Source organism: Xenopus laevis, chromosome 5S (assembly GCF_017654675.1).
Source record: "Xenopus laevis strain J_2021 chromosome 5S, Xenopus_laevis_v10.1, whole genome shotgun sequence".
Lineage (NCBI taxonomy): Eukaryota > Metazoa > Chordata > Amphibia > Anura > Pipidae > Xenopus > Xenopus laevis.
The window spans coordinates 97916055-97931561 of record NC_054380.1 but is presented as its reverse complement, the minus strand read 5'-3'; the positions used below and the strand labels follow the sequence as shown (position 1 = coordinate 97931561).

General features: G+C 39.1%; 1 protein-coding gene across 2 annotated transcripts in view; it reads left to right on the top strand.

Annotated features, from left to right (window-relative positions):
• The window catches only part of fndc3b.S (fibronectin type III domain containing 3B S homeolog), a 190444-nt gene that overhangs the window by 134936 nt on the left and 40001 nt on the right, over positions 1 to 15507 (top strand). For both annotated transcript variants that reach the window (XM_018265699.2, XM_018265698.2), the window contains exons 12-19: positions 4805 to 4929; positions 6016 to 6187; positions 8551 to 8637; positions 9056 to 9194; positions 10124 to 10195; positions 11659 to 11777; positions 13075 to 13180; positions 14820 to 14992. In XM_018265699.2, the coding sequence (XP_018121188.1) occupies positions 4805 to 4929; positions 6016 to 6187; positions 8551 to 8637; positions 9056 to 9194; positions 10124 to 10195; positions 11659 to 11777; positions 13075 to 13180; positions 14820 to 14992 (993 nt within the window). The remainder of the gene's footprint in view (positions 1 to 4804; positions 4930 to 6015; positions 6188 to 8550; positions 8638 to 9055; positions 9195 to 10123; positions 10196 to 11658; positions 11778 to 13074; positions 13181 to 14819; positions 14993 to 15507) is intronic.

The following is a 15507-nucleotide window of genomic DNA, read 5'->3' as shown; positions in this document are numbered from 1 at the left end:
CCATTGTAAGTGCAATAACTTTACTGCCAGGGGTATAATAAATAGGGAGCCCACGAGCCTAGAGGGCTCTTACCCCAAAATTAATCAGTTTCCACTAAATTTGATTACGTGAAAGGAAAACCAGAGCTGAATAAGTTGATATTTGTGTGGTTATTAGTTTTCCATGGAATGAAGGGTTCCCTCAACCTGATCAGTGTTTTGTCTGTCCTGGGACCAACTTGGACAGGCAACCAACACGTGACAACCATAATATCATGTAATGTGGTCTCTCTGTAGTAAACATTAAACTATAAAGCCCCTCCAGATGCTGACGTATTGCAACTTAATGGTTTGTTTATGGGATCCTATTAGTGTTTTGTCTGACTAATATTTATCCAAAAATCTGAGAAACCTCAGAAATAATTCCAAACTTTTTTCTGTCATGACTTTACTTACACTATATTTATTATTTAAATGTTGTTTCCTTCAGTCTTAAAATTATAAAATTACAGCAAGCAGGCAGGAGCCATTTTGTTGACACTGTTATTAAGAAAAATTGTCGCAGTGGCGTAACTACCAGTGGTGCAGATGGTGCGGTTGCACCCGGGTCCGTACCCCCTTGGGGCCCGCTGGAGCCGCTATAATGGTTATTGTGGACGGCTAGGCAGGGGGCCAGTAGCGACTCTACTGTTGTTAGTTATTCGGCAGCTGCCTGCACCCAGCAGAAAAAAACAAAGTGGATTTCAATCAGCACTTAAAAGAAATCTGACTAAAACATAAGCAGCCGTACCATAGCCGACCGTGCCCATCATATATCACTACATACAAACGATAAATATGCCACATTCTTGCACGTCACTCCCCCACAGAGGCTACTTCTGGTGTCACTGTCCTTATGTATGTGGCGTCGTACCTCTTAGTCTCACGAGATGATCTATCTAGCATCTGAATTCCTTGTCTGGCAGTAATGCAGGAGCTGTGTTAACAGCCACCCGGGAGTGCGGTATTGATAAGGAAGAGGTTATTGGAAGGTTTAGTTGCGAGTGTCAAGTTCTGTTCCTGTTCAGTTTGAGTATGAAGGAGGAGATTTCACTTCTGGTAGGAATGCACATATTTTCATGTCACAAAGGCATAATATGGTATAGTATCCCTTATCCGGAAATCCATTATTCTGGAAGGCAATCATCTGTAGACTCACTTATAAATCATTGATCCTAATTTTTTAAATTAATAAATAATAAAATAGTAGCTTGTACTTGATCATTTAAGCTGTTTTAATCCACACTTGTGTTTATTATATGTATTACTGATTTATAGCAGGCTTAAAGTATAATGATCCAATAATTACAGAAAAAAACCTTTTCCAGAAATCCCAGGTCACAAGCATTCTGGATAGTAGATCCTATCCTATATATTTATAACTTCTCAAGGGCGTTTCACCACTGTGCCAACCTGTAACTGATTTTGGGGCCAGAACATAAAATCTGCTTAAAATCTGAAATTATGAAATTTCATAGCTGCCGTACATGTGCCGATTCATGGTTTGAGATGTGGAATAGATGTTGAATAAACAGACATCCTCAGTGGCGTAACTACCAGGAGTTCAGGGGGTGCGATCACACTCAGTTATCACGAGCGGCTGGGCAGAGGAAGATTTTACAGTGCGCATGCCAGCAGCACTCCAACACATGATTCATAGGGGGAGGGCCCGACAGGGGGGCCCTGGTGCCAATCCTGTACCAGGGCCCGCCGGCAAGTAATTACGCCACTGAAATTGTGAATCACCCCAAAATCATGCGAAGGCACCAGAATGGGGGACCTAATAACCATGCGCAGTGCCCTACACAATTCTAGAGCCTGAGGAGGGAAGGGGGAACGTGAGGAGAGCAGTGACATGTAGGAATTGCTGAATGGAAAGTGAAGGTAATTGACTGCCCCACCTCTATGCCTCAGGCATATCTATGAAGTGGTGAACTCTATTGATAAATACGATTCTAAAAAGAACCTGTGTTTGTCTGTGGTGAGTTCTAATCCACATTTTTTTTTATAAATCTGCCCTTAATTTGCAAAGGACTTTCATTATGTATCTTTTTATGTGTAGGTGACAGGTCCACATTAAATTGTATATAAGCTGTTAACTTGGACTCTGCAGCTTATTGCGCCGTGTATGTGTCCTAGCAACTGATCTGTCCAATATATGCCAATAAATTATGCAAATATCTATCTGGCAGGTTTGCAAAGGTGTGCCAATGCGGGTCCTCATCTGATGGGTCTACATAGGCGGGGGCTAACAAACAGATCAGCGCGATTTTACCAATGAGGAGATCTAACCGTGTCTGGCCAGCCCTGATAATGACTGGATCTTTAGGGTCAGCGTAACTCCCAGAATACCAGACTGCAACAGTATTGTTGAAAAGTCTTGTATTAGAATGTTAGCTGTTTGTTCAAGCTTTTACTGATAGGTTCTATTTGTTTCATCGTCTGACAATCCGAAGAAAAAATCACAAAATGGCCTGAAGGTTTCTCATCTGTTGATCTCATTAAAGAGAAACAGGATGTAAACACAGCCTCTGCACAAGCAACCAATGAATCAAGGACACATTAATGCGAACTTATGTCAGAGGAGAGCAATCAATAGGAAAGCTTGATCTGTTTTCTTACCTTTGCACGCTGTGCCTATTTGTGCTCAGGAAGTGTAGGAAAAGGACAAGCATAGCACTTACTTTCAGTTAATAAATGGATTCTACGTATTTCATTTAGGATTCGTTTGGGATTTTCTATTCTGCTTCCCTACTCTGATAACGTCAGATTTTTGTGCAGGAGTGGAGGTTTCTTTGAAAACAGTTCCTTGAAAGGATTCATTCATAGGAAAACATGTTTTTTTTCCAAAAAGCATCAGATAATTGTGCTGCTCCAGCAGAATTCTGCACCTTAATCTGTTTTTCAAAAGAGCAAACAATTTTTTTTATATTTAATTTTGAAATTTGACATGGGGCTAGACATGTTAATTTCACAGGTACCCTGAGTCATGTGACTTGTGCTCTGATAAACTTCAGTCATTCTTTACGGCTGTGCTGCAAGTTAGGGTGATATCACCCTCCTCCCTTTTCCCCCCAACAGCCTATCAAGAGAACCATGGGAAGGTAATCAAATAACAGCTCCCTGACATAAGATAAGATAAAAGTTCCCTGGTAAATATGAGAATAGCACCCAATAGTTAAAATCCATGTCCCACCACGACTCCTCCAGTTATATCGAGTAGGAGAAACTAAAACTAATCTGAAAGCAGTTCCACTGTGAAGAACTGGCTCTTTTTGATAAGCACAGGATCAGGCACAATAGCCTGAGATTGCTACCTACTAGGGATGCACCGAATCCGGGATTCGGCCAGGATTCGGCCTTTTTCAGCAGGATTTGGATTTGGCTGACTCCTTCTGCCTGGCCGAACCGAATCCTAATTTGCATATGCAAATTAGAGGCAGGGAGGGAAAACGCGTGACTTTTTGTCACAAAACAAGGAAGTAAAAAATAATTTCCCCTTCCTACCCTTAATTTGCATATGCAAATTCGGATTCAGTTCGGCCGAATCTTTCACAAAGGATTGGGGTGTTCAGCCGAATCCAAAATTCGGTGCATCTCTAATACCTACACACCAGTTTTACAGCTACTTCTTGATTCAGGAATATGTATTTATATGGTAGAGTGAACTACTTTCAATGTAAACAGTATCATTTAGAAATAAAAACTATGCCATAAAAATCCTAAAAATTCTTATAGCGCAAACTATAAAATTCACAAATCTTCTTCCACTGTCGGAAGTGGTCGCTAAGAAGTTTCCGGGTTTGCAAAACCTACAGTATATTAAATTTACACAAAGGAAAATTTGTTTGCACAAAGGCATAACTTTTCACTTTGCGAATATTTTTCCTTTACCAACTTTTATTATATGCCCCCATGCGTCTGTATATAGTAACTTTATAATAAAAATCATTGTGAAACACCCCACTGCATTAGGTAGGTGTGATAATAGGAGAGAGACTTGCATTAAAGCAGTTATTAGTCCTTCATTGTTCGACTATTAAAAGAGTGGGCACCTTGGCCATATTCTCTGCATTCAGTATTTTGTGACAGGTTGCTGCATCAAATCAGTTAATTAAATCTCAAAGTGACTCAGCATGAGCAATGAGATGCTGTCACAGTGGGAATAATGCTCCGAATGTAACTAAGATAATAGCAGAAGGAAAGGGGTTTATTTTGTCATTGTGTGCAGATACATTTTTTTCATTCTGTTTTGTTTAAATTTGGAGTACTTCCCTCCACTTGTTTAGCTTCTATGGACATGACACCTTTAGCTAACTATGTGCACTACAAGCATCACTATTAGATAAGATCTGGTTCCATTTCAGCCTTACTACTAACTTCAGTCCTAGCAGTGACATACCAGGAGATTAATCACTAGCGATAAATCGCTGCTTCTCTGGGCAACTAATCTCCTGCACTCTCCAGTAAAAATCTTTCCCATAGGCAATAATGTTAATTGCTGGTGGTAAAACCCATGTCTCCCAAAATCGCAACAAGAGGAAACTTCAAGCGATTTTGGCAAACTGGAGCGACACGTGTTTTACCACCAGCGATTCACATTATTGCCTACGGGAAAGCTTTTTACTGGAGGGTGCAGGAGATTAGTTGCCCAGAGAAGCAACACGCTAGCGATTAATCCCCTGGTGTGTCACTGCTTTAAAAGAATGAAATTTACTGACTTGTTTAATTTCAGAATTGCATACATTTTGCTGACAAATGAGAATGGATGTCTGTTTTTTCATAGGGAAAACGAAATAGTGTGTTTAGAGAATGTTATTCTGGAAACCAAAGGCACTGCAAGGTGGCAAAGCTTTGCCCAGCAATGGGATATACATTCAGAGTAGCAGCACGCAATGATATTGGTAAAAGGTGAGTCTTCTAATTTCTATTTGGTTTTTCTGTATTATAGCATGTTGCTATGTACCTGTCGCTATGATCATTCAGGCAGTCTCACAGGGCAGGCAAACAGTACACTGCTTTGTACAGAACTCATTATTGTGTAATATACAGGGGCTGCAAGCTGCAAGCAAATAATTGTGTAGCAAATGGGATAAGTCTAGCAAACTACATACAAGCTGGCATAGCTATACAATTATATAATATATGTAAGTTCTTTTTTTAATATCAGTCATTTTATTGATTTAAAAAAGAATAAAGGAAAAACAACTCAACAGTTGGCGTGAAGATGATAAGACAATCGGTAACTTTAGCAAGTTTCTAAAGATTCAGGAGGTACACATTCTGCGTTAGCCAATGATAAATGTAAGTTCTTAAAGAATTTTACAAATTAGAAATGTAGTTTTAAATTACTTGCGCTAGTTTATTCTATGACTCAAATTTTTGATTTATGAAGTGTTGGAAGTCATTCAGTATAGATTAGGTAACAGAGAAGTTGAAATCCTTCACTCCTCCTCTGAGATTGATGCACATCAGAATTCAGTGACACTGGGCAATGCTGTGTTGTGTAGTGTTAGCTATTTCATGGTCTACAAAGACCATCCTTGGATGTGGAGTTGTCCACCACAGACCTACTGAAAATCCACATTAATTTTACAGGTAGTGGCAGATTCAGACTTGCTAACCAAATAAAGAAATTGTCCTTTCTTTGTTTCATACCACATGGAAAAAGTTTAAAATGCAGAGAAATATTGTATTTTAAGAAATGTGACGCTCGTTTGATTTTAAACACCTACTGCTTATCCCTGATCTTGACCGTTCTACATTAGCCCTTATTAATTACATTTGTCCCAGTAGTTTTCATAACTGCCTCCTTGCTTTTTACAAAGGTATGTGTACAGTACCCGAGACAGTCTCAGACCTTTATTAGCTAAAGCACAATGTATAACTAGCACATCATTTCCGCCAGCAGTAGTAGAAAAAAAAGCATTGCTTAGCAAGTGACTATTTTATAATTGTGTTTTAAAAAAGTCTTAATTACACATTCTTTTTTTATAGTGAATACAGCCAAGAAGTTGTTTACTATACATCAGGCATTATCCCACAGACACCCTTTGCACCTAAGCTTATTCGAGCTGGAATTACATGGATTACATTGCAATGGACGAGACCAGATGGATGTTTCCCAGAGGAGTTGGTTTCTTACACTCTGGAGATTCAGGAGGATAATGTAAGAATCCAGAGCCCCATTAACTGCCTTCCCTTAACTGGCAACCTTGAGATATGCCGCATAGTTAGATTGATACTGGAGAGAGAGAGAGAGAGAGAGAGAGAGAGAGAGAGAGAGAGAGAGAGAGAGAGAGAGAGATAATTGTGCACTAAGCCACATATGCCACATAGTTAGATTGATACTGTAGAGAGAGAGAGAGAGAGAGAGAGAGAGAGAGATAATTGTGCACTAAGCGTTGCAGCTGAAACTTGAGGTTAAACATTTGCATTGCAGACTGAATTGCCCCTCACTTGGTGCTTTAACCCCCTCAATAGGCTTAGAATTGCAGTGTATTCTTAATACAGTGCACAAGTAGTTGTAAGTGCTAGGTGCATTATCATATAATGGCTGTAAAAATATGTTATACATTGTATAGGATGATTTATCTAAAGGTGGAGATACACTTTAAGATCTGCTCATTTGGCGACGTCACCAAACAAAGCAGATCTTTCCCCAATAACCTAAGGTGAACGATATTGGCCTTTAATCTGATTGTTTGCCATAGGATTACAACAGCAGTTAAATGAGTAGTTGGAGTGAGGTCTGTGTCAACCAGCCAATGTGGTCCCCAATCTGAATGTAAATCAAACCTGCCTGATCAACATCTGGCTGATATTTGTCCAGATATTTGTCAGATGGCCCCATCTGAGATAAATTGATAAACTGCCAAATTGGTTTAAATCCAATCCAGATTGTATTGAATCTTTAAGGTGGCCATACATGAGCAGATTTAGGCTACCTATTCGAGTTCTTTATATATCAGTATCACCATTAGTGACCACATCAGGGGAATCATCTGCCAACTTTGCCAAACAAGTGGATCTTTTAATGCATGGCTGCCACACAAAATTTGCAGTCACTCCAGGAGAGATCTTATAATAAGTGAACAGCATGCAAAAAGCCATTGTTGTCAGGGGGAGATTAGATATATCTACAGTATATTCATCAGAAAGTGTGTGTTATCTGATTCCAATCTATTGTTTAGTAGCTGATTTAGAAGAATAACATTGTTCTGATTATTCTTTGTGAGTGGGGGCAAGGGGTATACTTTTTAGTCATATTGTTCCAAGAGACCCAATTGCTGGTCTCTCTGCCCAAGTCATGTACATTCCGTGCAGGTTTTTTTTATTATGAGCTGCAGCTTTGTTAAAATAAATGGCGCTAGCAGCAACTATGCCACTAGAACACAGGGAGATGGAATTGGACAAGACCAGTCACTGGGGCATCTTTGTTGGTGTGTTGATTGTGCCCACTGCCATTGGCTGCTTGAGTGCTGAATTGCCAGTGCCTTGCAAGATACACTAAGCTGCATGCAGTGTTAAGCTACAGTTGAGTAGCTGCTGGCAATCAGACACTTGCTTACAGGGGGCTAAGTATCATATTCTGAGTAAACTTAATGTCAGCCTGTTTAGGTTAAAGGGATACTGTCATGGGAATTTTTTTTTTTTAAAATGAATCAGTTAACAGTGCTGCTCCAGCAGAATTCTGCACTGAAATCCATTTCTCAAAAGAGCAAACAGATTTTTTTATATTCAATTTTGAAATCTGACATGGGGCTAGACATATTGTCAATTTCCCAGCTGCCCCAAGTCATGTGACTTGTGCTCTGATAAACTTCAATCACTCTTTACTGCTGTACTGCAAGTTGGAGTGATATCACCCCCTCCCTTTTCCCCCCCAGCAGCCAAACAAAAGAACAATGGGAAGGTAACCAGATAGCAGCTCCCTAACACAAGATAACAGCTGCCTGGTAGATCTAAGAACAACACTCAATAGTAAAAACCCATGTCCCACTGAGACACATTCAGTTACATTGAGAAGGAAAAACAGCAGCCTGCCAGAAAGCATTTCTCTCCTAAAGTGTAGGCACAAGTCACATGACCAGGGGCAGCTGGGAAATTGACAAAATGTCTAGCCCCATGTCAGATTTCAAAATTGAATATAAAAAAATCTGCTTGCTCTTTTGAGAAATGGATTTCAGTGCAGAATTCATGTTTTCCGATGACAGCATCCCTTTAATAGCCTGTGCTAGTATTCTTTACATAGGGGGAAATCAAATACAGTTTAATTGATTCATATGAAAATCTCTTTAAAAACATTAAAAAAAGAGTTGTAACTCTGAGATGCAAAGCTGACAATTTGACTAAGGGGATTCAAATGTCACGATTTTGCTCTTTTAGAAAACAAAACAAAGGATAAAAGGGACATGTATGGTAATGTTTTCAGTTGCATTACCAGGACAAGGACTGTCACAATGCCCAAACACTGATCATTTTAAAAACAATGTCCAAAAGATCTGTGCTTTGTTTGTTTCCTCTCTTTAGGACAGTGTTTTTCAAACTGCCTACACTGGAGAAGAATTAACTTGTACTGTGAATAATCTCCAAAGAAGCACACAATATAAATTTAGGGTAAGTGTGACTAATTGAAAAGTAACAGCAGAAAATCATGATTTCCCCAGCAGAGGGCAATGTACTAATCTGTATGGTCCATGTTGTTATCTGCAGCAATATTTATATTTGTTTGAACTAAAATCATCATCAGGCCACTGTTTTAAAATATATACAGTTTTTTCCCAGAAACTAATATTGTGATATGATTTATTACAATATATACTGGTTATGGTGGTTTTAGTAAATTCTAGGGGCCTTATTGACCAAGGGCAGGGTGCAAAATTCAATACATGGGGGAAACCACCTTATTTTTCGCATTTTTGAACTCTCCCAAGCACTTTACACCAGAAACAAAGTTCTTTGTGCTACCCCGTACCACCAACATGCACTACTCTGCCTTCCAACAAGTTTTCTGTTTACTTTGTCTCGCCTACAGATTATAGCTTCTAATGTTGAAGGAAATAGCAGTCCGAGTGAAATTTTGGTCTGCACAACGAGTCCAGATAGACCAGGACCACCATCCCGACCATCAGTGAAGGGTGTTGTCGCAGCACATGGATTCACAGTTCAATGGGGTAGGCTACATGATTAGGTTTTTTTCCTGATGATTTTTAACTTGTTGGATTTAGGACAAAGTCGTTCCACAACTAGAACATGACAAACTCTGATGGTGACCATTGCAGAAGGGAATGCAGTTTTGTTTTTGATAAAAAAATAATTCATTCAATAATTCATTGTCAACGTGAACCATTGTGTTCAAAACACCCTTCTTCACCATCAATTTTTGCATTCTAAAATGTTCTTTCTATAACAGGTGCTGATGATGTCAGGAAAGTAACACACAAAAATATTTTCTTTGGTGTTTCCAAAAAATAACCACCTGCCACAGGCAGTTTGTTTCCCCATTCAGTTGAAAGGGAAGTAATGTAATACTGGAATGGACATTTTAAACCTTGCATTTCACACTGTGATAGGCACAACTGCACAGATAGCTTAAAGGTGCTGATTCATTAACTAGAACCACATTCATTAATGAAGTAATGGGCAATAGTTTCAGCTCCTAGCTGCTCATGGCACTTCCCATTATGCACATTAGGAAGCAATGACCTTAGGCAAAATGCATCATGTGCCATAACTTAACCCCATATGTAAAAACAATTTGTCAGGATACAGTAACCCATAGCAACCAATAATTACAAACAAAAGCAATATATTTTAGTCCATGGGTAGGTAGACGTGGGGGTTCAGCCAGTAGCTCAGGAGTAGTTTGGAGAACTAATACAAATGTAAAATAAATATTTTTTCCTTAGTTCAGAATTCCATTAGGCAAATCTAAAAGGAAAAGTAGTTCTTCTCCAGCATGTTTATAAAGGTGCCTCTTTCCTCCAGTCTTTACTTAGTGGCTACAAAATCTATCTGAGGCTTTTTAGAAGAGATATATTACTATAAATGTTTCTTTTAACAATTCCATCTAAACGACTCCTTTGAAAATTTGTACTTTCAGATCCTCCGGAGGACAGTGGTGGTTCAGAAATTCTGAAATACTTGTTGGAACTGTGTGAAGGAGCTTCTGAAGGTTGGTTTTTTATGCATGTTACTTATAGCTGCTTTGCTTATTAATGACATTTTAAGTTACTTGGGTAAAAAATAGGAGCCATTTACCAAGGCACATGAATGAGCTGGAGGAAGTAACTCAAAACGTACTCTAACGGTTTCTTAGGTATCGCACTGCATTCAGTGAGGGGAAATCTCAGGTTTTCTTAAAAAAATGGACTGAAACACCAATTGTTTTGTTTCTAAGGTTTATCAGACTATGTCTGTCAACATACTTTCATTTGAAGCTTATGTTTCTTCTGAGGAGCCAAAACATCTTTGAGTTCTACTGGCAACTACAATTGTACAGTTGAGCACACATATTCAGCCAATAAAGTTCCCACGGTGTGACTGATTTACATTTCTATTTAACCCATTTTATTTGTCAGTAAGTAAAGGGTTTGGAATATTGCTTTTGTTTTGAGCAGTGGTCTGCAGTTTTAGCTAGCTGCGTTATTTGAAGGACAACTATACCCCATAAACAATATGTAAGCAACAGATAGTTTATATCATATTAAGTGTCATATCTTACCAAACTGGAATATATACTGTATATTTAAGTAAATATTGCCCTTTTACATCTTTTCCCTTGAGTCCCCATTTTATGATGGTCTCTGTGCTGCCTCAGAGATCACCTGACCAGAAATACTACAGCTCTAACTGTAACAGGAGGAAGCGTGGAAGCAAAAGACAGAACTCTGTCTGTTAATTGGCTCATGTGACCTAACATGGATGGTTTGTTTGTGTGCACTGTGAATCCTAGGATCCCAGGGGACATTGTTTATTTATTAATATATAATAAATTCTATTTAAGATTACCTAATGGCACATCCTACTAAAAAAGTATATCATTATAAAAATCAGGGCCGGAACTAGGGGTAGGCAGAGTAGCCACGTGCCTAGGGCACAAAGCCAGGAGGCACCAGGCACTTACCTTCTCTGCCTCCTACCCCTAGTCTGGTCTCCTCTCTCTTCTCCACTTACGTGCGTGTATGTGTGTTGTCTGGCCGGCCTGGGGCTGATGAAAATTGTTTATTTACATGAAACAGGGTTTTACATATGAGCTGTTTTTTGTAATATCTCTTTATAGAGACCTACATTGTTCGGGGGTATAGTTTTCATTTAATTGTCTTGCAGCCAGACAACATTGGTAGATGAAATGCTGAACTGCTTGCCTTTGATCTAAATGGAAAGTTACACATTGCTTTTTATGGCGCTGAGGACACGGAAATGAATAGTTATTGCAGTACATTTACTGCACATACAGAGCAGTGACCTTTATAAATGGCATTTTGGCAGGATTTCTTTTTTTCTTTTACTGTATAGTTCCATCTAGAATTGTGGCTGTGGTTTTCATTGCTTCTCTCAACATATGTTGTATTTAATCAGTTTGGAGCTAGTTTTTGCTTCCTTCCTAATGTGTTATTGTTTGGCTTGTTCATTCAGCGACCCAGTGGAAAGTGGCGTATAGTGGATCAGCGACAGTTTATACCTGTAATGACTTGAAATCTGGCACTTTATATAAACTTCGTGTATGTTCCATCAGCACAGGAGGACACAGTCAGGTAGGTGATCAGTATTAGATAATATCAAATTCCATATTCATTAAACAAGCAGGGGGGTCTATTTCCATGATATCATTGTTGTAAGTATTGTATGTTAAGATTTCCAACAAAAGGAAGGTTCCCCATGAAGAAAAGTCCTATGAGTGTTATGTGCAGACCAATCCTTTGTTGCTTTCCAAATTAAAGATATTCTATTTCCAGACATTTTTACACAGTGCAAACACATTATTAGATGGGCATCTGTTGTGGTGTGGCGTGGTGCTGATTAAATCAAATATAATTTGGTTGCCCCTTCCTGTAATCAGAGATGTATTCCTAAAACAACTGCAGAGGCACAAGCTGACTGTTCATGTTCTAAAATAATGCCTGTTACTGTATGCTATGCTGTATCCAGGAGGTTTCATTCTTCATCTGATACTGATCTTCTGCTTACAATATAAATGCTACATCTTTTAATTACCAAGTATGGGGAAACGGCTCTGTTTGTTACAGACAATGCCCACGGTTCTGCCAGTTTTAATAATAGCCAGGCATTATAGCACTATTCACTAGGTGCGTCAGCCCGATGGCAGGAATAAATTGACCGTGTTTATTTTAGTAATACATGCTTTCTGCTTTTATGTAATGAAACATGAACTAATGAGTGCCACTTGTTTAGGAGGATTGCGTTAATTTGTCTGCCCCTGCTTTTTTTTATTAAGAATTAAAAATTTATTAAGAAATAAATGCTCTGAGCTACATCAACTGGAAGGTCTGTCTATAATTTGAGAAAATGCATTATATTTTAATAGAACCCCAGTTTTTACATTTTCCAGGGGACCAAAAACAAAATGGTGTAAAATCTTGGCAACATCAAAGACGCATTGTGCATTATTTATTGGTGGGACCACCAAAAAAACTGTGTAAAATGCAGGGGATGTAAAATCAAGGTTTTTTCTTTATTACCTATTTATCATATTATGGAAAAGAAGAAACCATAAGGGGCCTATTTATTATGCTGTGTAAAAGTTTTATGTTTTTTTTAGAGTGACTTCTGCCAGAAACAAGGTAAATAATGGTGGCAAATCTGGCATTCACATGCCATAAAATTTACACACACTTTAATAAATATGCCATTTATTTTACACAACTTTTAACACCGTTTTTTGGCAAATTTAATTTTACACAGCATAATATATGCCCCTAACTGTCCCACAGCACTTATCACTAGTGAGCTTTGCAGTCTTTGCAGTAATACCCTACAAAGAAAAACACCCTCCATTACTGATTGGGAGATTGATTGTTTCTTGATCTGCAGTGCTCAGAGAGTCAACCAATTCGGACGTTAAGTGTTGCACCAGGACTTTGCCAGCCACCAAGGGTTGTGGGCAAACCCAAGCACAAAGAAATTCAGTTACAATGGGGTAAGTAGCCGCTACTCTAATGTCATTCTGTTATGTGACCAGCTGTCATAGGCTGACAACAAATTCCACATTTCTAAAGAATTTTTATTTATTTATTTATTTTGCTACATAAATGAAACATTAGAAGCCACAAACAGGTTTAATTGCTGTCTGTGGATAAGCAGTCTGTCACACACCAACAGGAAACAATTAAACCAATTTCTACCCGACTACATAGAAATCATATACAGGGACTTTTTAAAGGGGTTCCTCGCCTTTAAAGTAATTTAAATGTAATGTAGATCTCCCCTGCGTTGCGCTTTCTTCCGTTCAGCCGCAGGGGAGCGCAGGAGAAGACGCAGTCAATTATTTTGAAGGGAGCTGTACTCACACAGACGCATGTAAGCGCCATGTTGCATTTCACCTGAATTCGGGGCATACATGCGTCTGTGTGAGTACAGCCCCTTCAAAATAATTGACTGCATCTACTCCTGCGCTCCCCTGCGGCTGGAAGGAAGAAAGCACAACGCAGGGGAGTGCAGGTAAAAACGGCCATGCCTTTGGCATGCATGTCTTCTGCTTTTTTGATTTCTTCCCTTCTTTTCTAACTTACTACTGGGTGAATGGAATACCAATTAAGAGGATTTAACAGAGGTGCCCAGGTGACCTGACTGAATAATTGGCTAGGGGTTCCGTGTTTCCGTGTTTCTCTGTATTGCTATTCTCAGAAAAGAGCTTCATTGTATGGTACCGACTGTGCAGAAGTCAATGACATCAGAATTCTGTGAAATGAAAATGGGAAGACAGTGATTGTTGCAGAAAGCATAATGATGAGCAAATAGCTGGTTAGTGCCTTTGTGCTCTAATCTAAAACAGATAAGGTAGTTAAAGCTTATGTGAGTATACGCATGCATTCGTTCTTTGATGAGAATACGTACAAGGAAAAAAAAATAAAAACATTCTTTATTGTGATACATCTGAAAGAAGAATAATTGGCGACATTTGCTGCTTGCAAGAGATTGTGAAGCATTTCTTTTGTAGAACTATGCATTAATTAATTGCCAGCATTAATCAGGCTTCAATTTAATTACATTTTTAACTGCCCAGTAGCCACACAAATTATCACTTAACGTGCATGTTGCAAACATAAAGGGGCCCATTTACTTAGCTCGAGTGAAGGAATAGAAGAAAAAATACTTTGAATTTCGAATGGTCGAATATGGCTACTTCGACCATCGAATAGGCTACTTCGACCTTCGACTTTGACTTCGAATCGAACAATTCAAACTAAAAATCGTTAGACTATTCGACCATTCGATAGTCGAAGTACTGTCTCTTTAAAAAATACTTCGACCCCCTACTTCAGCAAATAAAACCTACCGAGGCCAATGTTAGCCTATCGGGAAGGTCCCCATAGGCTTCCTAACAATTTTGTGATCGAAGGAAAATCCTTCGATCGATGGATTAAAATCCTTCGAATCGTTCGATTTTTCCTTCGAAGGATTTACATTCGGCAGTTGAATATCGAGGGTTATTTAACCCTCGATATTCAACCCTATGTAAATCTGCCCTAAACTGTGTGTTATCATGATGCCTGAAGCATTGTTTTTTTGTCACATGCCCTGAGACATACACTCAGCAGAGCTGGCTTCTCTTGCAGATGCCCCTGTAACACCGCCCGACTGCCAGGTGCTGGAGTACAGCTTAGACATCTCTGACCCTGGAGGAGAAGGCACTGAAGTGTATCATGGAAGCGATTTGGAGTGTACAATTAGCAGTCTTCTTCCTGGAACTACTTATCATTTCAGAATACGAGCGAGGAATGATGGAGGAGTACGTTGGAATAATTACTATCTGCTTAATGTGAATGCATATTTCATTCATAACATGTTGGCTGCAGAAGGACAGTGGACATGTACAGACAGTCTGTCCCTCAGCAGCGAGTGCTGAAACCTTCAGCTACATTATTCTAGCATGCCGACTTCTCGGAAATACCATGTTCAATTAAATGGCATTGTGTAGAAAGTGAATGAAGTGGTATGAGACCGGGAAAGGCGCAGTGCTTTTCTGAAAATTTATCCTTCTATTAGACATTACATGTAGGGGGTTATAAACTCCGGACCTAAAGAGGTTTTGGAAATGGTTCATATGAGTTTCATGGTTTCCTTTTTAACCCCTGGAATCGGGCATATCTGTGCAGAAAAAAAATAAAACATTCATATTTATTTTTTGAAGTTCATATGCTCATGTCAAAAAGGGAGGGATATTTTCCCTTTAAAGCCAGTACAGGTCATCATTGCCCGACTGCAGCCCATTCAGCTGGTCACTAGGTGCATTTCTGGATGGTG